The sequence below is a fragment of the Schistosoma mansoni genome, chromosome 4 (genome assembly GCF_000237925.1).
Source record: "Schistosoma mansoni strain Puerto Rico chromosome 4, complete genome".
NCBI lineage: Eukaryota > Metazoa > Platyhelminthes > Trematoda > Strigeidida > Schistosomatidae > Schistosoma > Schistosoma mansoni.
Genome location: NC_031498.1, coordinates 19,237,767 through 19,264,954, shown reverse-complemented (window position 1 = coordinate 19,264,954; position 27,188 = coordinate 19,237,767). Strand labels below are relative to the sequence as shown.

The window sequence follows — 27,188 nt, the reverse complement described above, 5'->3', positions numbered from 1 at the left end:
ATTAGGTACCACTGTTATAAGTCCTAGATGAAACAAAATGAATCACCTGGTCTTATCTTTGCTAATATCTAAATCCTTTACATAATAAAATGGTGTCAAATTCACTTAAGTGTAAGTGTACTAGTTAATCCAATACCTTGAAGAAAAAAGCGGAAAAATACAAAACGAAACATGGAATAAATAGACCTGATTGATTAGATAGCAAAAAAAACTAACAGCAGTAAACATTAAAAATATCACTAATGATTTGTACAATAAAGTGGCACACTCACATTGTTTGCAAAGCATATAAAATGTACAAAATTAAACGTTTACGAAGTACACACACCAACATAGAGAAAAAGAGAGAGACAAACAATCAATGAACAATACGAGAATTAACTGCGAACGACACCTTGTGCATCCCACCGATCGGAGGAGAGTTTACAAATGGTGATTTATGTACAGATGGATTAATATTAGTTATCGGATTATCTTCCATAACTTTCAAATTGTTTGTCATTTCAGTGATAAGTCGTTGCATTTCACGAATACCATTATGACGTTGAGTTAAATACTGAGGATAAAAATAATACAAACAGAAAGGTGATTATAATCATCCACTAAACAGGACTTAATGGAAAAAAAGTCAACAAAATAATCATTGGTTGTAAGACTAAGATTGGTAGCTGGACTTTAAAGAAATAAAATAACATAAACAAATGATTCAACATAGCGTGCACTATGTTTTGATGTTGTGTATGTATGAATCCCCGTTTTCTTGGATTAAAGTTTCTCGTCAGCAAAAAGTGTATGTAATCCTCAGGGAATTTATGATCTATTTGCGAATCCAGCTCACTTTATCCAATGTTAGAGTGAGGCTTTAGCACTGATTTATCGTGAGTTAGACTTCCATATAATTGCTTCTGATTATCTAATAACGTGAAAATGTTAGTTACTATGTTATAGAATTGAGAACCATCAGCATATCGCACAATCAATATCCATAGTTAAATTACTTTCATCTACGGGGTTTTTGCTTCTTAAATTCAATATTAAGTGAAACGACTCATTGAAACATACCAGCATTTCATTAAAAATTACTAGAGCTTGGGCAGTATATACAAAACAGTGATTCCAAAACACAACATCAGTACATTACACCTAAGTGAAATAACAAACTTAGTGCTCTCAGATTGTACTGAAATCAGTGATCGTTTACAGTTCAATAAACTATATTAGACTGTGAAGATTAAAATCATTAGCGGAATCGATGGAGCAGAGAACAAACTAGTGACTGAATAGTAAGAAAATGAAGCATTAAAATCAAAAGCACAATTTTACATAGGAATTTCTCTAAAAAAATCAAAAAAGGCCTTGTGGGTTAGCACAAAATAATGTTACTAGGCTTCCTAAGTTAAAAAATCACAATCTATATTGAATTTCGAAAAAAGACACCTAGAGTCTAGCGTAAAAAATGTCTGTCTATGAAATGTTTATAAAATTTTAGGCTACTTATGAGTAGAATGAATAGAAACACTACAATTACTCGCAGACCAGTTAGGCTTTTTACATTAAACATATTTAGCTGTTTTGATAGATGTTAACAAGTACGAAAACGCTTTAATGCAGAGTCCTATCCTGATTACTGAAAACACGTAATTTCAAATAATTATAGAAAATTAGATAAACTGAATATAAAGTGCATACTTAAAAACGAATATACACTCAACTAATAAAGTATACACACAATCTACCTCTTTCAGTTCATTTAACGAATCTGGATCTAAACTCCAAGTTGACGGATAACCATCTCCAGATTCTAATGGATGAACACCTTTATAAACCGATCCAATATTTTCTTTATCTCTTTTGTTAAACTCAGAAGAATTACGAAGTGTAGACAATGCTTCTTGAAATCGAATACGTAAACCTCTTGGAGCGACAAGTTCCGACCAAATTCTTTCAAGTTCACAACGCATTCCCTCTTCTTCTACACTTATAGCAAATCCACATCGTCTATGAACTTCTTGGTTCTTGAGAACCTTAGAATTAAAAATGTGTTTTGAAAACAGATAAATATAAGAGACTATACAACTTAAATTTTATTTCAATTTGCTATTTTGAAAAAGAAGAAAGTATTTGAAGATTATGAAATGGTAATAAAAATCAGTTGTGTTAGATGGCTAGACGTGGACAACAGGAAATATTGAACTTAATTTTCGTGCTAGCTATTCATTATCAGCAAGAAGTACTTGGAAACTTAAGCGAACTGATAATCCCTGTGTGGTTCGAACCTGCATAGCTCAGCTTCATAACCTGATATGTTACCATAGGAGGTATACGAGTCATGAATAATCAACAGTAGGACTGAAATATTTACAACTGATTGGTCTCTGAATGGTAACGAATATCATATACATTAAGTCCTTTAGTCATTTGGACTAGTGACCACATTACAACTTGATAAATAGAATTCGATCACCAATAACGGACTAGACAAATAGGACATTGGTTACAACTCAATGACCAATCAATAGTTAATTAATATTTGCCGAATGGATACACTTTGGATTCGTTAGTAAATGGATCACTAGTCTGTTTATTTGTTATGGTATTTATTTATTTATTACAACGACATTAATAAACTGTGTATAGATGATAAGTCACTGATAGGAAAGTCCTACTCACTACCTTCTCGTGGCATTACTGTTGTTTACGAAATTGACAGGACAAAAGCGAATGTCTGGCGCTATAACCGGGTTGGTGGATATGAAGGATCCACCTAGGGGAGTTGGAAAACCCTGATTCCAAACCAATGGTGCACATGGGCTCCAGTATCCTGATCGAACAAATGGCGTATGAACCAACTGTTGGTCATCGGCTACCATGGGACTGCATCTCCTAACGTTGCTCCAATGCCTTGTGGCTTAGACCTTTAGGTCAAAGGTTTGAGGTGTGGCCACCTAAGAAAACCACCTGCTTCAGTTTGGGCACCCGGGCAGTATCACAGCCCTCACATAAAGCAAATGAGATTTGTGTAGCGGATATGTATCTGGTGTCCCTTTTGTACAAATATTTATGTGTTTAAATAAATAATAAATTAATGATGAGTTGTAAACGGTTGAAATTTACTCAACTATTGATTACCCGACCGTTGCTGCTACCTTGACGTGGTGGTCGGGCTTGCCTATCGTGATGATCCAATCGACCTATACTGGCTGGAACAATCGTTCCTCAAGGTCCTACCATGCCAGACAGGTCGGTTGAAGAGCGGTAAACACAAGAGCAGCAATCCCAAGGTCCGAAGGCGAAGTCGTACTGCCGACTGTACAGAGGTGTGACGGCAGTAAGGTGTTTCCTTCAGACAACCAGCATGACAGCGATGCTGCCTTCAAACAAGGAGGGGTGGGGTTAGAAAAGGTCGACCCTAAAAATGCACACCTCGCCTTATCCCACGGATTTCCGTCTCCGGCGGTAAGGCCTTTTGAAGAACGGAGCTAACACGTCAAAAATCCCCCACAAAAAGGCCGCGCGTGACCGGTTCCAAGCAGTTGTCCCTTGGGCACTGCGGTCACGCTCCCAGGTCGTTAAGACCAACACTAATCCAACTTCCTTTTCAGGTCCCTCAAGAAATACCCTTCCACGGTGTGGGCAGCCGGGAAGTGATATTAGCCCTCATACCCATAACTGTACACGAGACCAAGTTGGTCACTTTCAAATCCCTCCTACACCTAATAACTCTCTTATCTCCACGACTAACCCTTCCCACGTCCTTTTATCACCTCGCACCGCTAGGGCAAACGATTCAAGTACACGGAACGTTATTCCTGGTCTCCTGAAACCACGCTCTAAACTACATGTAGGAACTTTTAATGTCCGGACATTGTGCCAAATAGGACAACAGGCTTCCTTAGCTAGGACTTTAGAATCTTACACCATCGATGTCTGCTGCGTCTCCGAAACGCACATACAAGATCCGAGTAGTGTCATTCATTTGACCTAACCTTATCAAAATAAAGAACCATCTCGATACACGCTTCGTGTATCTGGAAGCCCTGATGCTGCTTCCCGTGGCCTCGCTGGAGTAGGTATAGCATTATGTCCTAGGGCAGAACTAGCTCTTTTAGACTGGATCCCAGTAGACAGTCGTCTATGCGCTGTCCGACTAAACGGATCAGTAAGGACTCGAAAAGATAGGGAAACTCGTCGTTGCCTCTTCGTCGTCTCTGCCTACTCTCCCACTGACTGCAGCTCAGACGATATAAAAGATGAGTTCTACAGGAAGCTTTCTGACCTTCTCCGAAAAGCTAGGCGCTCTGATGTAGTAATAGTGGCAGGTGACTTCAATGCTCAAGTAGGTAAACTAAGTGAAAGGGAAAGACACCTGGGTGGATCTTATGGTGTCGTGTCTAAAAGAACAGATAATGGCGACCGTCTGTTGCAGCTGTGCTCAGATAACCGTCTATTTCTTGCAAATACTAACTTTAAGCATAAGGAAAAACATCTTTTGACATGGCGACTCCCGAATTCGTCCCAACGTTGGACCCAATTAGATCACATCGCTATCAGCCACCGATGGAGGGGCTCGATAGAGGACTGTCGCTCATTCTGGAGCACATGTTTAGATTCAGATCATGCTCTAGTGCGAGCACGTATCTGTCTGCGTCTTACCGGACGTAAGAAAGACACTGTAGGTAAGCCTCTAAGGGTTCTACTTAATGATAGGCAAGCTAAAAAAGTATTTCAGGAACAACTGGAAAAACAGTTAGGCAGCCATGTAAGTTGTGCCTACCCCGAAGCAGCGTGGAATGACATCCGAAAAGCTGTGGAAATAGCAGTGATATCCGCTAGTAAGGTAAACCATAAGGTTAGGGAGAAACAATGGATCTCAGCAGCATCTACCGCACTGATAGATGCTCGAAAACTCATCCCACCTGGCTCTGAACATAACGAAGAGCGGAGTCAGCTTAAGCGCAGGCTAATAAGAAGCCTACGTAATGATCGTGAACAGTGGTGGGTAGCGAAAGCAAGAGAGATGGAAAAGGCAGCGGCAATAGGTAACAGTAGGCAGCTATTCAGACTCGTTAAAGAAACCGGTATTAGGAACCCAAGTATCAGTGAAACCATCTCAGATAAAGAAGGGCATATCATTCATTTTCAATCCAGGAGATTGGATCGATGGGCAGAACACTTTAGGGATCAGTTCAACTGGCCTTCAGCCACACTTCAGTTACCCACGATCCCCAGTCGTCCTGAATGGAAAATTGATGTAAGTCCTCCAACTCTCTACGAGGTTGAAAAAGCTATAGGAAATCTGAAGCGAGGGAGAGCAGCAGGCCCTGACAGGTTGACCCCTGAGATTTTTAAGGATGATGGTCCAGTACTAGCAGCGAGATTGACTGAGGTCTTAGGTAGAATCTGGGAACTGGACGTAATTCCATCTGACTGGTCCCAATCACTGATTGTGTCAGTCTATAAGAAAGGACAAAAGTCCTCCTGTGACAATCACAGAGGGATCAGTTTGACTAATATAGTGTCTAAAATATTAACTTCAAAAATACTTCGACGCCTAAGCAAAGCTCGTGAAGAGCAGACTAGAGAAAACCAGGCTGGTTTTCCACCTGGATATGGTTGTATAGACCAGATATTCACACTACGTCAGGTCCTAGAACATAGATACACATTCAGACACCCCACAATAGTATTATTTCTTGACCTTAAGGCGGTATTTGACTCCGTTGGTCGTGAGATTCTATGGCAGTGTTTGTCACTGAAAGGAGTACCAGAGAAGTACATTAACCTCATAAAGCCTCTCTACTCGAACACAACTGGTCGAGTTAGAGCCTATGGCGAACTGTCATCAGAATTGATTACCTCAAGTGGTGTTCGTCAGGGTTGTTCACTCTCCCCATTCTTGTTTAACTTTGTCATTGACATACTTTTGGAGATAACACTTTCATCAGCTAAACCTCCAGGAGTTGAACTTTCACCGGGAGGCTCACTTGTTGACTTAGAATACGCCGACGACATAGTTTTACTTGGTGAGGACGCTGGCAACATGGAGTCTTCTGACCACTATAAGCAACTATGCAGGCATGTTCGGGATGCGATTCTCTCCCTCGAAATGCAAAATGTTACTTCAGGATTGGGTTGCAGCGACACCTGAACTAATGATAGGGAGTGAAGAAGTTGAGCGTGTTGACTGCTTCACTTATTTTGGGAGTCTCATCAGCCCTTATGGTCTGATGTGTGACGAAATCTCAGCACGGATACAGAAGGCTCGTCTAGCTTTCGCCAACTTGCGTCATTTATGGCGTAGGAGAGATATCCGTCTAGCAACCAAAGGACGGGTTTACTGTGCAGCAGTTCGTTCCGTCCTACTTTATGGTAGTGAAACATGGCCGATAAGAGTAGAGGATATTCGTAGGCTACTAGTATTTGATCACAGGTGTCTTCGAAGCATTGCTCGTATATCCTGGGACCACCGAGTAAGTAATGCAGTTGTTAGGAAACGGGTACTAGGTAAGGATGGCAAATCGATTGATGAAGTAGTGAAACTTCATCAGTTGAGATGGCTGGGACACGTGTTACGTAAGCCCAACCACCGACTGCCCCGATGTGCAATGTTTCATGGTGTAGGAGTAGGTTGGAAGAAAGCTAGAGGTGGCCAGACCAAAACGTGGCACAAATCTATGAAGTCACTGACAATTGGACTGAGTCATGTTGGTAGGTGTAGACTACCTGGTTGGGATTCGCGAGATGATAGCAACCGATGGTTAGAGACCTTGAATGACATGGCTCAAAATCGTTTGCAATGGCGAAGGTGCATCCACTCTTTGTGTTCTATCAACTTCTAATCTTTTGAATTCCTCATGTCTCTATCTTTTTCTCTTTCCAAATTTATTTCACTGTATTATACTCCTTCAATAACTTCTTCAAACCTTAATCTTTCACATAATGCTTATACTCTTACTACTTCTACCACTATGGGATTTGAATCGACAACTTCATCTCTGTGTTAATGTAGTATGGCAACTCGAACTGATGTACGTAAGTACGAAGTTCTACGTTGTGACTGACTGACTGACTGAGTCATTTTTCACAATCACATCGATTTGTATATGTGATTTTTAAATAGTAAATGACTTTGCAGCATTCATTGGATAATCTCCCTAATGGTGTTGTATACATTGTTGTGAGCAATCTAATTTTCTGTTCACAATCCATAACAGTTAACCGTCCATAAAAACAACTTTCTTTTATCAAATTTACATAGTTACTTTAAAGTTTATAGACTGAATTTTATATAATTTTTTATATTTAAATCAAGTGTACTGGCCTATTGATCATTCTAAGTGAGATACCTAAAGTAACTGATCTTAAAAATACGTTTTTATTAACTTTGAAAGAATAGCAATTCACTAATCGAGACTATTGCATAAATTAGATGTTTGATTTTATAATAAGACAGACTTTGAATTTATTATTGAGGAGAGAGATCGATAACGGATCTCTGTTGACTACAGTGGTTAGGGCGTGTAAAATGTATAAACTAGTCATCTCCTACAGATATATACTATGCTGATCGAAGTGAAAATAATAATGATGAAGATAGCTGAATGAATGTCAGATTAAAATGTCACATCAAACGTTTGACTTTTGGTCAGTATTGTTTAGAGAAGTAAATACTTTCTAGTTGAATTTTCTTTTTATTAACTAAAACTATTGACTGAAGATTTAAAGTAACATGGTCTTACATTAGTTGTAATAATGCATATTTATTCATTAACTTTAGTCTCTGTTTTAACTGACTTCTTCTTTTCAATTTCCTTGTGGTTAATTATTTTTGATAGTATCAATATGTTAAGCGAGGTTATTTGAACCGAGAAAAGGTTGCGCCAGATTAGCTGTTAGTCTACAGTACCCAAAATAATGGTTTCTTGTCCTAAACATGTAGATTTATTTGTTATGTACAACAAATCTTTGACAATTAACCAAAATTTGTTGAAATTAGCTTTGATGGCTAATTTCCAAAGTAATAAACAGATCCAAACTTCATTCTGGAAACCTAGTCACTTGCATAAATTTGAACCCAGAACAAATGCGATTTCAACCAATTATCTATAATTCACCTTGGTACATTGAAAATAATATTTATCAGAAATTAATATAAGGTAAACAACAAATACACTTGCTCAAATATACCTGATTTTCTAACATATCTATGCATATATCCACATTAAATAATAGTGTTTAACAACAAAAGAACATATAATTAACTCACTTTCAACACTCTATGACTTAATTCAATTTGTTTGCGTTTTAATTGAATAAGTCGTTGTGACATACCAAGTTGACCAGTGCGTAGCTTAGACACCAATTCAGTGATATACTAAAAAGGTAATATATTAAACATATATAAATTACCACGTGAATGAATATGAATATGAAGATTTTGATGAAAGTCATTTTAAGGCAGTGTGTGAGGGGAGGGTGAACGTAGTATAGATGAATGAACAAGGAAAAGTGAAATACAGTTGTGGAAATGTGAACATAAATAAATAGATATACTGATGTGACATTTTTAGTAGCGTTAATATCGATCAGAAGATACACGTAAGATAATGAATCCTTGACAAAATAATCAATGAGTTTAAATAAACTTTATTGAGTGCCAAGTGATTAAAACAACTATGAGTTATACATACATCATCAATAATCTACTTAGACAGATAGAAGAGGAACAGTCAGCTACAACGTAGGACCAGGCACATATATGCATCAGTTCAAGTTGCTATACCTCATTAGCACAACAAGACGAACACCAAATTCATAGTAGTTAATTCAATGGTGGTAATATATAAAAGAAAGATTGTATATAAGGATATAGTACAGGAAGAAAGACATATGAAGCAATTTTAATCTTATAGTTTAAGGGAAGATAAAGAGTGTATACACCTACGCCATGTCACACAGAGTTTCCAACCATTGGTTACGATAGTCGCACGGACCACAACCAACTAATCTGCATCTACCAACATGGCTTAGACTAGAAGTTAGTGACTTTAAGCTCTGATGTCATGTTTTCGTTTGGCCGCCCTTAACTCTCTTCCAACCATCCCCAATACTAGTCAGTATAGAGCGTCGTGGTAATCGGTGTTCAGGCATACGTAACACGTGGCCAAAACATATTCACAACCTCATCAACTAATTTACCATCATTCCCTAATACTCTGTGTCTAACCTCACTATTACTTACCCGGTGATCCCAGCTGATGCGAGCAATATTTCTAAGGTATCTGTAGTCAAATAATAGTAACGTACGAGTATCTTCTACTCTTAATGACCACGTTTCACAGCCGTAAAATAGAAGAGAGCGAACTTCTGTGCAGTATAATCGTTCCTTAATTGACAGACGGATATCTCGCCATAGGTGACGTAAGTTGGTAAAAGCCAAACGAGCTTTTTGAATCCGTGGTGAGTTTTCGTCAGACACCAACCCATTAGGGCTGACCGGACTTCCAAGATAAGTGAAGTTGTCGACGTGTTCGACTACTTCACTCCCTATCCTTAGTTCAGGTGTTGACGCAGGCCAGTTCTGGAGTAACAATTTACATTTGGATGGGGAGAAACGTATCCCAAACATCCTGGCATTATTACTCAGTTCTAACAAAAGACTCTGCATTTTGTCAGCGTCTTCACCAAACAGGACTATATCATCTGCGTATTCTAAGCCGATAAGTGGACCTCCTGGTAGGAGATCGATTCCTGAAAATTCAGTCGACAAGAGTGTTATTTCCAGCAATAGGTCTATAATGAAGTTAAACAAAAATGAGAATGGTGGACAGCCTTGTCGGACACCACTTGAGGTTGTAAAATCAGATGACAGGGTGCGTACGTTGAAGGCTCCAATGTGTAGCTTGGAGCGAGGTTTTAGTAGACCTGGGACAGTGTTTTGCGCACTAGAATCGTTGCCCATGGTGACACTTGAGGAGAAAGCCGAAAAAAAGGTTTAGTGTTGGAAGTCAAGGTAGAAGGGATAGTAGGAATTGAAGGAGATTAATTATGAATACAGTTATCTTGAGTACTGTTAGAGGTATGAGGGCAGTTATCACTTTCCGGTAGCCCACACCTTGGAAGAGTCCTTCTAGAAGTACCTGAAAAGGAAATTGGATTAGAAGTGGTCTTAATGACCTGAGAGCGAGACCGCAGTGCCCAAGGGACAACTGCTCGAGGTCGGTCACACACAACCTTTTTGAGGGTAATTTTTGTGTCAGCTCTGTACTTGTTGGGACCTTACCGCTGGAGACGGATATCCGTGGGATCAGGAGAGGAGTGCATTTTCAAGGTCGACCTTTTCTAACCCCACCCCTCCTTGTTTGAAGGCAGCATCGCTGTCATGCTGGTTGTCTGAAGGAAACACCTTACTGCCGTCACACCTCTGTACAGTCGGCAGTACGACTTCGCCTTCGGACCTTCGGTTTGCTGCTCTTGTGTTTACCGCTCTTCAACCGACCTGTATGGCATGGTAGGACCTCTGAGAATGACTGTTCCAGCCAGTATAGCTAGATCGGTTCATCACGATAGGTAAACCCGACCACCACGTCAAGGTAGCAACAACGGTCAGGGTAGAAGAGCAACAATCTATGTGGTTTAAAATCTCAGTTGTCAAGGTAGGTGTGAGTAGAAAAGTAGTTTCAGAAAGATCCCAAATACAAAGGTTACTTCAGAAAAGATAACTACAACCAAATTAGCTATAAATCGAGAAAATATAGACCTTTAAGAAACATTGTTTGTTATAATTGATTCAAGAGAATTCAGTTATAAACGGTTTCAGTAAAGGTTCTATGAGATATACTCGATTCGAACTTTTCACAGGACTTAAAATAAACATAACATTTGCCGCAACTTATTTACAACCTATTTACGAAATAAAGGGACCCAGGTTGTATACAAAACTTTTAGGTATAATCTAAGCGCCGTATTCATGATGAGACAGTTATCTAGTTTCCATGGGTATTATATATTCAAGTTTCGATAATTACACCAATCAGGCTAACTTCTTTATGCTTAGCATAAGTTATGATGAAAACAAGCATTACCATTAAAATAAAGACAGAACCTCATGTGATCCATAAAAGTTTAAGGATGACAGTAAGATATTCACTATAATTGAAAAGTTTGCGTGAATCTTTCATCTAAGTATTGATTTCAGTGGAATGGACAATAGAAAGATAATCAACGAACGGTTTCAAACGATCACACTAAATTTTTACCTTGTTATTTAAAACACTAATTCGAAAATATTTTACGTGAAATTATGATTGAGAGATGTCAAGAACTATCAGTCTCTGTATTATAACTGAGCAACATAGTCAAAGAATTGGAAACAAATTTCTGTATAATAAATTCACTTTTACAAGCTACAGGAGAATTCCTGAATTTTGTATGAAAATGACATTTCTCACTTGATATTACAATTTTACGAACACCGATGGCTAATTACCTGACCAACAAACACAATCAGTGTCCGACGGCGAAACCGTACTGTCGGTTGAACTGGAATGTGGTAACAGTAAGGTGTTTCCTCACATGACCAGGTATCTACAACGATGCGAATAGTTAAGCTTTAAAACTACCACGCCCTACCTTGCCCCACAGATTTCTCTTGCCGATGGTAAAGCCTTTAAAGTACAGAGCTAGCACATGAAGAACTACTGGGATAAAGACAATGTGTGACTGGGTTTAACCAGTTGTCCTTTGGGCTATGCGGCCGCCAAACCACTACCGGTCTAGTTTTCTTTCCAGATGCCTCAAGAACTATATTTCGCAGTGGGGCCAGCCATAAAGTCCCGGTTATCTACATACTTCTAGCAGCAAACACCAAAGGATACAAACATACTTCAGCAAAAAAATCTAAGGTGCTTATTTGTTGATGAAAGTAAACTGATAGTGAAACAGTCCAATGAATTTACGCGAAAAAAGTAATTCAATGGAAAAAAACAAGATATCATACCTTAATCATACTGCTCTGTTGTTCACCGTAAGCAAGTTGATCACATTTACGTCGCTTCAAGTCAGAAAATCCAATAAATGGAACTGGAATCATACGATTAGGATGTGGATTGTCGAGACAGGCCTAGATACAGTTCGGAAATTTCAATTTTGGAAAAAAAGTCAACGTTTCTATAACATATACATATATAAAGCTGATAAAAACACTATACAAACGTAAGTGATGAAGTGGATCTCTCACACAGAAATAAGTAGAATTGCTGAGAATACATAGAAATAACTGTTAAAGAATGAGTAAAACGCCATCTATTGTTGCAAGCATAAGCTTTCGCGGATATTTACTGGTTTTATGCCTCAATACACCAATTCAAACGACTTGGAATTTATTTAAAATAAACGAAAATACTTAAAGTCCATTTCCGTGAGATAATGAAATTAAAATTATGCCTAAATGATAGTGAGTAATAAATATGGAATAAAATAATTTATTTTTTGAAAAGAAATATATATTTCTGTCGTTTTTTAGATCATAATTAATGAATGAAAACGTTCAAAATATTTACTAATCATTCATAATACATATAACAAAAGTAGTGACAAACTGAACAAAACCTAATGAGTGTATTTTAAGAAAGTACAACAAAAAAATCTAAATGTAGGAAGATATCAGGTTCTGATTTCAAAACATTACTTCAAACAGGTTATTGAATATTACACATTTAAAAGTATATGAATTAGTTTACATATTACACCGATTGCGCAATAGATATTACCTAATTTTATACAAACCGAAGTAGATGGAACTAGTGTAAAACAGTGGCGATACCCGATTTTAACAGTAATTCGATCCATCTATCAAGTACAGGTTTATGTAATCGACGATGAGTCACATTTAAGGTTTGAGAGCTAGCAACACTACCTGAATACCTAAAGTGAAATAGCTGAAAAGAACTTCAAATAGTCAACTTATTGATTGAAAACTGACTATTCTTTAACCACTACACAGTGATCAGATAATCGAATGCCGAATGTATAAGTTGGAGCAGCGAGCCAGTGGTTGAGGCCTTCCACTTTCAGTCAATGTGTTGTAAGTTTGAATTTGTTCCACCTTATTAAGTTTGTGTAACATCACTAAACCATTTACTTAGAATGTGGCTCGGAGCCGATACAAGAATCTGTATCCGGCAAAAGAATTAATAAATAACGAATGCATAAAAATATCTCAAAAAGTTCAGTAAAATGAAAATTTTTTGCACATGTGTTATAGATTTACCTGTTGCCATATTAGTCTGTCAAAACCAGCTGGTGGATTCTCATTATATGCGACTATCTGTGAAGCAGACGGAGATATTTCCGGAATTAAACGGTTCACACATAATTGTGATTGAAGTTGCGGCGCAACTGATGGGCTTGATAAATACTTTGCAAGTTCACTGGCAGATATAGTCGATGTTGTACCTTCAACAGGAAGAGTGAAACACAATTTCAAAACACTAAAATACCACTTAAACCAACTATTCATACCATAGATCTTAAACCATACCTATTGCAAAACTGTTATGCCTGAACTAAATCGATTCCGCGGTAACGAACGAAAGCCAATGACACAATGACACGATAGCTATTCTAATCGGTTAGTCCCAGGCCCCGCTAACTAGATGAAGAAGTCCAAGGCAAGTAGGGGAATATATATGTATTCCGTAAGCAGCCGAGTACAAGCAATCAAATAAGGGAAAAAGTCAAGCGCATTTATACAGTAACAAATTGTCCTTGAGCATCATTAGTAAATAGCACACATAAAGAAACAAAGGACCAATAGCGGTTAAGATAGTTTACAGGTGGGAAATATGACGCGAAGGTAAAAAGAGCGCGTTTGGCGCGAAAACAGCTAAATTCAAATTTTCAAAATAAAACTACAAGATTAAGCCATTTACCAAGTAAGTTCTGGGGATTTGACATCCCCAACAAGAACATCAATCAATAATTTAGAATAAATGTGAGTCAGTTCAAGTTGACATACATCATGTCAGCATATTGAAAATCAGTTAACACGAAATGTTGAAAGAATAATACAAGCTGCAGTATAAAACAAAAAGAGAAGAATATAGGCCGTCATATTATCATCAAAAATACACCTCTTATTTGATGGCTGTGGATACCATGTCTGTACAGAGTTAAGCTAAGTGGATTCTTTCTTGTAGATTTAGAAACAGAATCCAAAAACAATTCAGGTAGCCAAAAAATATGTCCGATACATAGAAAACTGACGTTTATACAAAAGCTATAGAGTACTATGTACACAAAATCACCAGTTGCTTATGAAACAGCTAATTAGTTATGCAGTAAATAAAATTCATTCTGTATCTTTTACAAATAACTCAGGAATTATTGAGGTCAGATAAAACTAGGCCTAGAAGTGAGTCCATACCTATTCCATCAATTTGTCTATAATAAGTATTGAAGACAAAATAGACGTTCAGAGTACATCTTAGGAGTAATTCTATCAGACTATCCTCAAAGAACCCACTGTTGATTTGATTTTCCGATATTTGCTTATATATATCACTAGTTGAGGTGATTGAATTATTGAAATTATAAATATGCAGGAAAAGTTAAAATATTAACTCCCAGATATTAGTGAGATAGAAGTGACGATGAATTGCGGAAAAGTAAGTCGAACTATCATGACATAGTAAGCAAAGATGGATAGTGGATAGCAGTGGAATCCAGGACGCGCGTTTCGTCCTATTTGGGGCTCGTCAGCTGGACGTACTTGCATCTCAGAGTTGATGTTCACACTGGGACTCGAATCCAGTACCTTTCGTTTCAAACGCCATCGCGTTATCCACTCGGCCACTGAGGACGAGACGCGCGTCCTGGAAATATGTGATGTGTCCCGTTAGGTGAATGACATAAGATACCCTGACCTAGTGGTCTCATTACATTAGATAATAGTTTCACAACACTAACAAATTTTAAGGGCCATTCGGTATTCTCTATCTTCAATAAATATACTTTGCATAAATTTATTGAAATATATTACTCTAAGATACAAGTACTTAAACAACCGAGAAGAATAATGTCAACACACAAACCTACATCTGCCATTCTCCCAACGTATTTTTTCAGAACAACTGAATGGTGGAATCTTGATTTTAGAAAAAACATTTATTTTACAAATCTCAAGAGGACTAGGAATAGTGGAAGTATAGGGTAGTAAATAATTATGGTTTATTAATGGAATAGCTTAACAAGACGATACCACCGCCGTATGTTAACCAAAAACGCATTGTGGTGAAAATTATGGGTCATAATATCCCTAAAATATGTTAGGTAATATTATGCTGACGAATTCTCAGTGAGTAATATGTTCTAACTAGGAAACAAATTGCAGTTAAAAATAAGTCAAAATGCTGTGCAAATCATTAAACACTTACTAAAAACAACAGCATACTAATACTATGATACAGTTAATAGACCAAATGAAGAACTAACTTACCAGTAGCTAATCGTTCCACGACTTTCAATATGACCTCAGTACTATCTTCAGCTTCAGCACATGGACGAATTTCTTCCACCACCAGTTGTAAATTAGGACGACCACCTAATAGTCTAAATAAAATATCTTGTACAGCTTGACGTTGATTTGTAACTTCAGAGAATGGACGACCAATGTATAAACAAACAAGTCCATCAGCATCTGTGCTTGTAGGCAAAACATTGTATCCAATAGATTTTAATCGAGCAAATGTATTCTCTGATGTATAATTCACTATACCCACAGCACTGTAACCAATACCAGTACCCCACATTGCTTGTAGTTGATTCCAACGAGCTATAACTGAATCACGTTCATCACCAAACAACATAGGTTGAGATAGAGAAGCAAAAAAAGCATCGACTGTATTCTGTTGTGCAACTTGTACCTGTTGTTGTTGCTGCTGCTGCTGGGCAGCTACAGGAAGACTTTGATCAAAACCGAAACCCTGCGCTATAATAAACGAAAAATGTTTACAGTCAGCTGCTGCATAACACACATAATACAAACTTCAATTATGAAATGATGGAATGCAGTGTCATTAGCAAGGTAGTAATAACATACATGCTTAAAGTTAAAAGGTGTGGCGCATATGTATCTGGTGCCCTTTTGTACCAATATGTATGTGTTTAAATAAAATAAAAAAAAGTTAAGACTTTACTACAATAATATCCATGATATATGTCTCAAAGTCTTTAACTCAGTAACCAAGTACAGTTATTTTAACTTCACTCTGAATTATTCTTAGGTGAATGCTAGTAACACTACTTCGTTACCCAAATAGATGTAAATTCAGCGAGTTCTGAGCCTACAAACAAAACAATAAACATTTTCTAGAATACTTTTTATAATTTTACCAACAATTAGAGAACAACAAAGTAGAACTGACGTGAATAGTTCAGATGATGGTTCAAAACTAACATCATAATAATAATTTGTGGCCTCATTCAATATTCTGTTGCTAGCACACTATGGAATTCTCAGTATACAATTTATCAACAATTTTCTCTTACACTTCTTGCATAGAAACTCCGCCTGTAGCTCTTCTAGAGTTACTGCCGGTCCCAAGCCCGGGTAAAGGAGGAGGGTTGGGCATGGGGTTAGCGACCCCATCCCGTAGAAAAGCTAACTCGCTAAAAAAACGCTAACCAGAAAAAATAATTCAGACCATTTAAACTCTGCCCTGGGAGTTAAAGGAATAATTATGACGTCTCATGATGAAAGCCGAAATTCTTCGGAAGTCACGAGACCGATGCACCTTCTAACAACCAGAGCAACACTCTTTATAGGTACATGGAACGTCCGGACAATGTGGGAGACAGGAAAGACCAGCCAAATAGCAATGGAAATGAGGAGATACAACTTGGCAGTACTCAGAATCAGCAGAACCCATTGGACACAAACTGGACAACAAAGGCTAGGTACAGGAGAGATGCTGCTGTACTCCGGTCACGAAGGGGAAAATGCTCCACACACTCAGGGAGTTGCCCTAATGCTGTCCAAAGAAGCACGAAGTGCACTTGTGGGATGGGAATCTCATGGACCCAGGATAATCAAAGCATCATTCAGAACAAAGAAGCAAGGGATCACAATGAACGTTATCCAATGTTATGCACCCACCAATGATAGCAACGACGATGATAAAGATCAGTTCTATGAAAGGCTGCAATCAATTATAGAGAAGTGCTCACGAAAGGACCTCACCATCCTGATGGGAGATCTAAATGCTAAAGTTGGAGTGGACAACACAGGATATGAAGATATAATTAGACGACATGGATTAGGAGAGAGAAATGAAAGTGGGGAGAGACCTGCAAACCTATGTGCATTCAACAAATTGGTTATAGGTGGCACAATATTCCCACACAAGCGCATACACAAAGTTACATGGATCTCACCGGACCACACCACAGAGAACCAGATAGATCACATCTGTATCAACAAAAAATTCCGAAGATCAATGGAAGATGTGAGAACCCGGAGAGGAGCTGACATATCTTCAGATCACCACCTGGTTGTGGCCAAGATGAGACTGAAGCTAAAGAAACACTGGACAACTGGACAAACAGCACTACAAAGGTTCAATACAGCCTTCCTTCGAGATACTGACAAGCTCAATGAATTCAAGATAACTCTCAACAACAGGTTCCAGGCTCTACAGGATCTACTGAAAGAACAAGAAACTACTTTAGAGGACAACTGGAAAGGGATAAAAGAAGCACTAACTTCAACGTGTCAGGAGGTTCTTGGTCCTAAGAAGCATTATCACAAGGAATGGATCTCTATGGGAACCCTGAACGAAATTCAAGAAAGGAAGAACAAGAAACTAGCAATTAACAACAGCCGAACACGAGCAGAGCAAGTCAAAGCACAAGCAGACTACGCAGAAGCAAACAGGGAAGTGAAGAAAAGCATTAAAGCCGACAAGCAGAAATACATGGGAGAACTAGCAACGGCGGCGCAAAAAGCTGCAAGAGAAGGGAATATGAAATAACTATATGATACAACGAAGAAATTGGCAGGGAGATATAGCAAACCAGAGAGACCAGTCAAGGACAAAGAAGGAAAGACAATCACTGAGATTCAAGAACAGAGGAAAAGATGGGCAGAATACTTCGAGGAACTGCTGAATAGACCAGTCCCATTGAATCCACCGAACATCGAAGCAGCACACATTGACCTTCCTATAGATGTCACTCCACCAACGATCGAAGAAGTCAAGATGGCCATCAGACAAATCAAAAGTGGGAAGGCGGCAGGACCTGACAATATACCAGCAGAAGCACTGAAGTCAGACATTGAAATAACTGCAAACATGCTTCACCTTCTATTCAAGAAGATTTGGGAAGAGGAACAAGTGCCAATTGACTGGAAAGAAGAATATCTCATCAAGATACCAAAGAAAGGAGATCTGAGCAAATGCGAGAATTACAGAGGCATCAGTTTGTTATCAGTACCAGGAAAAGTTTTCAACAGAGTGCTGCTGAATCGGATGAAAGACGCAGTAGACGCCGAACTTAGGGATCAACAGGCTGGATTCTGTAAGGATAGGTCGTGTGCAGACCAGATTGCGACACTACGGATTATCGTTGAACAATCAGTTGAGTGGAACTCATCATTGTACGTCAACTTCATTGACTATGAGAAGGCGTTTGACAGCGTGGACAGGAGAACATCATGGAAACTTCTTCGACACTATGGAGTTCCTGAAAAGATTGTCAACATTATCCAAAACTCATACGATGGACTACAGTGCAGAGTCATGCATGGAGGACAGCTGACAGATGCATTTCCAGTAAGGACCGGAGTCAGACAAGGCTGTTTACTCTCCCCATTCCTCTTCCTTCTAGTGATTGACTGGATTATGAAGAATTCGACATCTGAAGGGAAATACTGAATACAATGGACTTCTCAGAATCAATTAGATGATTTGGACTACGCAGATGACCTGGCCCTCCTCTCTCATACACACGAACAAATGCAGATGAAGACAGCAAATGTAGCAGCAGCCTCCGCATCGATAGGCCTCCACATTCACAAAGGAAAAAGCAAGATTCTCAAATGCAACACGGAGAACACCAACCCAATCACACTTGATGGCGAAACTCTGGGAGAGGTGGAAACATTCACGTACCTGGGGAGCATCGTTGATAAACAAGGAGGATCGGATGCAGATGTAAAGGCGAGGATTGGCAAAGCAAGGGCAGCATTTCTACAACTGAAGAACATATGGAACTCTAAACAACTCTCAACCAATTTCAAGGTCAGAATCTTTAATACGAACGTCAAGACAGTCCTACTGTACGGAGCTGAAACGTGGGGTAACAGGCGTAAGTAAGTTCTTGCATAGAAAACAACAGGTAACTCTCTCTCTCTCTCCTACGTTGTAGCTGACTGACTGACTGATATAAAGTAAATAAATAAGTTTCGCACTGTTGTTTAGCAAGATATAAATTATGGATGGCTGTATAAATACGTAACAAGACATTTGGCCCGACAGCGAACGCTTTTCTTCATTAAGACTAGCATATTAGGTCCCCTTATTGAGTACGCTAACATAAAGCACCAGAGGTGCCTTCTGGAACTAATATAAACTTAACCACCATATATAATGTAATTAATGAGATAACTTTGAGACGAAACTTAATACAATAGTGTTTACTACGAATAGCACATGCAACCATTGCGTATCTCACGTTGAACATCGAAGACTCAACAAAATCCATCGTAAAACAACTTTGACCGCTCACATACAATGAAAATTAATAATATAATTAGCCACACAAGTTTATCTGAAGATAACGATATAGTAGCTCACTTTTTGGGGTGTTGAACAAACTTTGAGTCGGTTGTGTGAAGCTAAATCCAGTATTCTGAGATGCTTGTTGACCAAACTGAGCTCCAAATAGATTTAAACCCGGTTGAGTACTAGTGGTGGGAGCAGAAAAAGTAGAACCAAACAACCCAGTGGATGTTTTCGGAGTGTTTAGGTTAAACCCTTGAAAAGGAGTTGTATTTTGTCCGAATCCAGGAAAGGTTGTATTGGTTGTTTTTGCCACTGGCGCTTGAAATAATCCTGAACTCATAGTTGAAACATTAGACCCCAAACCAAAGCCTCCAAACGGTGTTGTTGTACTGGCGAGTGGTGGCTGTAGTCCAAAACCAAGAGTTGGAGCTGCACTAACAGCGCTTGTCGTCGGTTGTGAAAACCCAAACAACTTGGGAGATCCAAACAAACTCATCTGGAAATCAAGCGAAACACTAGTAGTATGATTTTTATATATGGAAGCCAAGTTTATGTCATGTTACAAGTAAGTTTTACTTTCGCTACTATAAACTGAATTTCCGATATTCATAGAGAAAGTGTATGGAAAATAATGGTAATAAAACGCTTACCTAACAAAAGGTTTACAGAGGAAATAAGGGTTTAAGTACTCGACCTTTTAGCTAAATTTATTGACGGTTGCAGATGTAAGTCAACTAAAATGAATTTGGGACTTGCAAATCAACATTGAAAGGTCAAGAGTCAAAGCCACCGGACAACAGTTTCGCTGATAAATACAAGTGAAGACTCGTAAGACGGCGAGAAGAAATCACGTCCAGAAAAATTCGTCAATCAACCTAATTTACTAAGCTCCGTATTAAAAGAATTATAATATTAACAGCCCTACTCTAATGCTAATCAATATAGAAAGCCTGAGTAGAAGCTGAGCGTCCATATCATTTGTTTTGACTACACTACGTAATCATACCACATTCCATGAGTACGCTTCAGTAAGGACTAGTTTTGATTTAAGGATCACTGTAAACGGAGACTAGATAAGTTTTTGGAATTCGCTCCTATAGTTTTTGACATCAAGTGATTTTTACATTTAGTCAAGGCACTTCACTTCAAGTAAACACCGAACTCTAACCCAGAGAAACTTTTCTTGACTTGGAAGATAGCCAGGACATCGTTCGACTCTCCAATTTTCAATAATACAGTATGTCTTGATTTAGAACAGATAACAGAGTCAACGTTGAATTTATTTCGAACTATTTTAAGTACCAAGCTACCATCGAATACTAGACAATTCGATAAAAGACTGAGCGTCTAAAACACACAGTATTAAACAATCGTTCGGACATCTGAATCTAGAACTTGTAGACAGATTATTTTTATTCATTCATTGCACATAACTGTTGTGGAGAAAATAAGAAAACTTAGAAAGCTACAAGCTGTTGTGAAAATTTACTCAAATTTGGATTTTTTTTAGGAACCACTCTATGTGTGTTTCACGAGATGACTATAATTGTTGACGAACAGCTGTCAGTTGAGTATCTTTTCAGACCAACGTTTGCTTAAAAACGAGCGGCAAGTCTTCTGATCCTCATTATAGTACCAGAAGAGTCGAAGAATAAAGCCTAGAACGCAATTCAGGGAGTAAACAAACAGTTATACCATTCAGTCATTTGCAACACATTCATACGTCTGAATTTGTGAATAAAAATGATGTCATTTAAATCATGCGCCATTATCTCATGAATACCCAAATATATTGACAGAAAGTTAGTTTCACGAAAAACTCATACAGACTACACGCTCAACAAGGCTTACCCAAACAAACAAGAACGGGGTAATAAATGTGAACTTGGTGTTAATTTAAGTAGAATGAATCATAATCTCCCCACGATGAACGAAAGGAAGCTTTTAATAACAAAGCCGTCTGAATTAACACCAGATTTTCTGGACAATGTCGTCTATATTCCCCCCAAGTTCACCTTCATTTCCCTATTAGTTTGCTTATTGACGGCTTTTTGTGATTAGTGGATTTTGGAGATGCATAATTGGTTTAACAATCTTGAGGTTAATGTACCTTCAAAATAGCAACTTAGTTAAGTGATCCAGACGACGACAAACAAAAGCCAACACCTATAAAACCCTGAACATGCTAACCTTGAGGTTTGAGCAAGTCCTCGGTAGAGGCCTTGAAATGTTCAGTTCTACTGCCCAACACTCTGTTACAATATTCGAACTGCAACTAAATGATAAAAATTGATATTTTTCAAAATCTTCGAGGCATTAGTAACAAACTGCTACTTCTGTGGGATCTCAAGTACGTTTCAGTGCTAAAACATATTACTGATTCATCTAAATGAAGGACAACAAACAAATTGCTATTTGATGATCATATCCCACTTCATAATCTTTTGTACTAAACTTATTACGAACTCGTAGCTTACATAAGGGATAATTGAAGTTTGTTTTTCAGCCAAATTGTTATATGGTCATTTCCCCTTGATCTAGTTACAAATGTAGCGATAAATAAATCCCCAAATCGATAGCTCTGTAAGTTTTTGACATTTGATGTTAACCATATTATTTTTAAAAGACTTACCTAGCTAAAGGCACTCGATCACGCAATCAAACCAGATCACGAGTGAATATGCCGTGCTTAGCACATCTTAGGACGGCCAGTCAGCTTAGATTGATCACTTCTCGATATATCCATAACCTATCAAAAGTATCTTCGGACTTCTTCGCTCCTGACTTTTGGTTTGACTGGCTGGACACGTTTCGATTACAAAAGATGTTACTGATCAAAATTTTGTCAAACTCCGAATACTTGTGGCATCTTTACAGGAAAGTAACATCTTTACTCATCTGGGGTACATAGTGACTAGCTTCTTTCTAAATGAGGTCTTAAGTATGTACTGAATGGGATTTTTATTGACTTGATGATGCGACAGACACTACAGAAGGGAAAAATGCTGTCATTGGAGTACCTAACCAACTGATCAAAAGATGAACATGGTTGAAGAAAATGATGACTAGAAGGGAGCTATATCTGATTCTATCCAGAGATTAAATAACGTTTGACCGCTAAGCTAGTTACTAGTCGCAGTGGTGTCGTTTTACATCGGAACGCGTCGTGACTGGTTTGAACGCTTTCCCAATCTCCTTCGTGCATCCGGCATTCAGTAAAAATAAACCGTCAACACCAGTGTCCAATATTTAAAAAACCTCTTGTTTTAGAAACTTTACCTCCAAAAGTCTAAAAATCAGAGTGGGGAATATAAAATATATGTGTACTTTACGACAGTGTGAGGGACATACCAATTATATCAACCCTAATTCCGGAACTACATACGATAAGTAATACTAATTCAGTATAGTGTGAGCAAACTCCATTTCCTGGTAATGTCATACGACAGTATTTCGTTGAACGATTTTCTGATTTAATCACCACCGAAATACACAATCATGTAAAGTGACGGAACTCGGGGATAAATACAATCGCTGATCCATTTGTCAACATGATGACGTATAAATTTTATCAGATTTAGCAATTATATTGTATGTAAATCGCTTTTCAGGAATGAATGCAGTTCATCCAAAGTTCATAAAACATTGAATTAAAGTAATCTAGTGCGAATTTGAATACTACAATGAAAAATGTCAGCTAGGTTTAACACAGTGAAAAATAAAAATTTACGGAACTGACATGTGTTTATGTATAGATCTATTTTGAAAGCAGTGGTGATGATAATTAACAATAGACCCCAGGCAATATCACCTTTATTATGTCTACTCAGGGTGCCCAAAAAGTGGGCAGATAAATTATGGGTTATGAGTATTTCAGATGCGCATTTTCTGGACGTTCATATGGACAGACAGATCGAGAGATTTAAATGGCTTTTGGAAGGAAGATAGGTACTACTTGTCTACATATTCTAACTAAACAAAATCCTTAATATACGTGAGCAATAGATTATAAGTGCAAATAGCAGACATGCACATAAAACACACTTGTCTTTATAGAAAAAGCATAGTCTAACTTTATAAGGGTAAAGTAGTATATTTGACAGCTAGCTTTGAAGATACATAAAAAATAACGAAGCTTTCAGTAGTTCATCTGTCACATTATTTTTCTGATTGCTTTTAACGCTTGCTCAGGTGTTATAAAGAGTCACTACAAAGTCTAGGCGAACGGACGATAAATCCCACGTTGTCAAAGATTATTACATTCACCTTGGTTCTTTAAACTTAACAGAGCTGGCCTGTTCGCTCTAGATAAATATCTGAATGAAAATACCCTAACTTTTAAAGACAAAGTACGAAACAATATGCATTATTAACATTTCTGCCAAGATCGTTATGTGTGAAATCCAGTTCCTACGGTCTTAATATAGATGTCACTTTGAGTATTGCTGAGCGCGCTGCGTTTTCAGAAGAACTTATTATTAAGAATAAAAGCACTTCGTTCTAAGGTAACAGTATGTTACACGACGTGTGCCAATTTATATGCAAGACAAAAGTTATCTTGATGGTTTCACTTTAATTTTCTTTCAAGCCATGAAATGCAACGAGAAACGTAATTACAGCCCACGCATAATCCAAATAAAACGACCGTACAATTTTGTGAGTGAGTTCTATTAACTTGAAAAGTTTCTACTTGTAAACTTTTTATCTAAACATTATCTGCCTTCTTTCGAAGTTGTTTTATAATTAGCTACAACATAATGTATAAAATAAACAAACTGAGTGACGTACAAATGAATAAACGATTTCGCTAAATTTTATGACAAACACAAGTAAACCGTAAAGTAAACAAGTAAATTAATCAGTATTTTTATGTAATTGGGATCTCAAATCAACGAAATAGAATCGCATAGATAGATCGCTTGGTGATGTCGCACAATAGTAACACCTATTTTTAATGTTGGTATATAATATACACAAATTTAAAGACGTGATCTGGTTGATACAGTTTTATAGGTAACGCTTGTAATTCATGGGCCTATCAATCGAGTGTGCTTCAGTAAAGGGAAACATCAAACTCTAAACGTAACAAATATGAAACTTGGAGTGCAAAGTAAGTCTCAAAACTCTGAGTAAAGTGGTATTACAGTAAAACATTCAGTGCTTTGATACGGTCCAAAACAAATGATGCATTTCGTGGGCATAAAATTGCTCTTAGGCACAGAAATAGAGAAATGGGAAGCTCTTATGTTACTGATGAATATTTAACTGCAAGATCAGCCTACTAGCGGCTAAAAATTGATTCTCACTACTTTATTCCATGCACGCGAAATCCCTTAGTTTTCCAAGAGTCATTCTCATTTTCCTATATTTTATTTTAGTTTCACGCTACTGCGACCTGGTTATTCCTTATGAGTCTGGTGGGAGTAGAATCAGTGCTTCTTTGGTGGGCGCTAGTGGGGCTTTCACTAGCAATTCCATCAAGATTTGTGAGTGATAACTACAATGAACGGCTGACAGGTTTTCAATTCTCCAACCGTGTTTCAGGTTCTCAGATGTTGTAGGCACTGACTGACAACCTTTGTCCTTTCGTCCTTAGTATGAGATTCTATGATGCCGAATAGATAACGTTTCGAAGTAAATATTTGTTTTCTTATTGCTTAAGTACTGACACACCTGTAGTTGTCAAAAAGGATTGAGTTAAAGATCAACTAGCCAACATGTCTGTGCTGCTTTCCAAAGAAAGTGTTTAAAGTCACAGGTTACTCTGTCCAAATAAGAAAAATTTACTAAGCTACACTTAATGGAGATATTTTCAACCTATTATACACCATGACCTCCTGAGATTATATCAACTTATTAATTGCTTCTAAACCAAGAGAGTTTGCCATAGTCTCATCTCGTTTTGCATGAATCAAGTTAAGAGCTATAGTGCCTGACAAATTAGCATGTTATTAAGGTCACATCACCGAATTTGTTTGGTGCATTGATAAATCTTGCTGATTGAACGCTATACTCAAATCCTAAGCTAGTCTCGTAACCCCCAGGCTAAATCTACACAGCGACTTGAACACAAGAGAAAAGGCGCAAAATATGCGAGAAGCACTTCACTCCAAAGGTTTATTCATTTACAGAAAATATACGGTTTCCATAGTATTTTAAAAGGCCTTAAATTTTCCTGAAAATTCTGGAACGCCACTAAGCATGGTAGCAGCGTAGTAATCAGCCAATCAGAAACTGTACATGTGGTTATTCACTTTCGTTTCTGGCAAAACTTTTGATCGAATGCAGACTGGATAAAATGCTTCTTAATGTTTTCTGTCTATTGCAAGAAATGTTCAGGGACCGCCCTAGCATTGCATTATTGGTAATAACTCATATTTCCATGGGTATTTTCTATATCTCATATGATATCTGTACTTTTACAGATTTTATCACAATGATAGTAGTATGAACAGATAACCGTTATTATCATGACGAGAGGACCCATTCTCACCAACTACATTTTTCTTGGTGCCACTACCTGAGCTGTTGATTTCATACCGCTTATATAAGCGGTGTCCTTGACGTTGCTTGATAGTTTTCAGAGCAAGTCGACTTCTCATCTAGGTGGTGGGAAGTTGGCTGTTTCCAGAAAACACCGGAATGAACTTTTTAAAGGATTACATATGCTGCGTACTCTCTGATCCGAGCATTCTTATTGTTCTACTACACGCAGTTACTAAGTATGTGCGAGTTTATTTTCAAAAGTTTCTCCTTTAGTCAACTGCCGACAAGTGTGCTGAATTAGCCCAGTAATGAACCAGTGAAGTAAAGATATTTACGACGTAACAAAAAACATCGTGAGTTCTAAAGATGAAGCAAGATGCTAGGACTCGTTGACAACAAATTAGGATTCCAAGTAATGTCAACATAATACTGCGTTTGAATAGATGTCACAATTATAATTCCTACATATACCCATAAAAGGGACGATAGGCGTCTAAGTCAAGGGTTAACTATTGATTCATTTACCCACTTTTTGCAGGATAATAGAGTAATATGGAAAACCAGTGCAGATTACACTTTATAATAACTACGCACACGTCAAAATGTTATATTCTTGATTGCTAAACACACACTTCTTCAAGTTTCTTATTCATGCCTAAGATCTGGTGATTCCAAGACTTTCTGTGACGCGTAATCACAGATAAGTATAACAAGATAGTTCGTGTTATCGCACTCGTAATTACCAGTCAATGATGACTTCTAATTACAAAACTTGAACTACGAATCTAGCTTATACCTGTACACATCTGAATCGTAGCAACAATCGTTATTAGACGGAAAATGAAGACTTAAATCGTTGTACTAATATACACAATAAATCCCTCATCCTCATTCAGTTTGCACTAATAAAAATCAAGAAGT

At 37.9% G+C, this 27,188-nt stretch overlaps 1 protein-coding gene across 1 annotated transcript; it reads right to left on the bottom strand.

Moving 5' to 3' along the window:
- Positions 1 to 358: 358 nt before the first annotated feature.
- Positions 359 to 20,277, bottom strand: Smp_169640 (hypothetical protein; the record flags this gene model as incomplete). The annotated part of the gene is made up of 7 exons (XM_018797091.1): positions 359 to 556; positions 1,737 to 2,024; positions 8,267 to 8,374; positions 11,999 to 12,121; positions 13,271 to 13,455; positions 15,497 to 15,988; positions 19,854 to 20,277. 7 exons carry the CDS (start codon positions 20,275 to 20,277, stop codon positions 359 to 361), a joined length of 1,818 nt encoding a protein of 605 aa, XP_018652167.1.
- Positions 20,278 to 27,188: the final 6,911 nt, after the last annotated feature.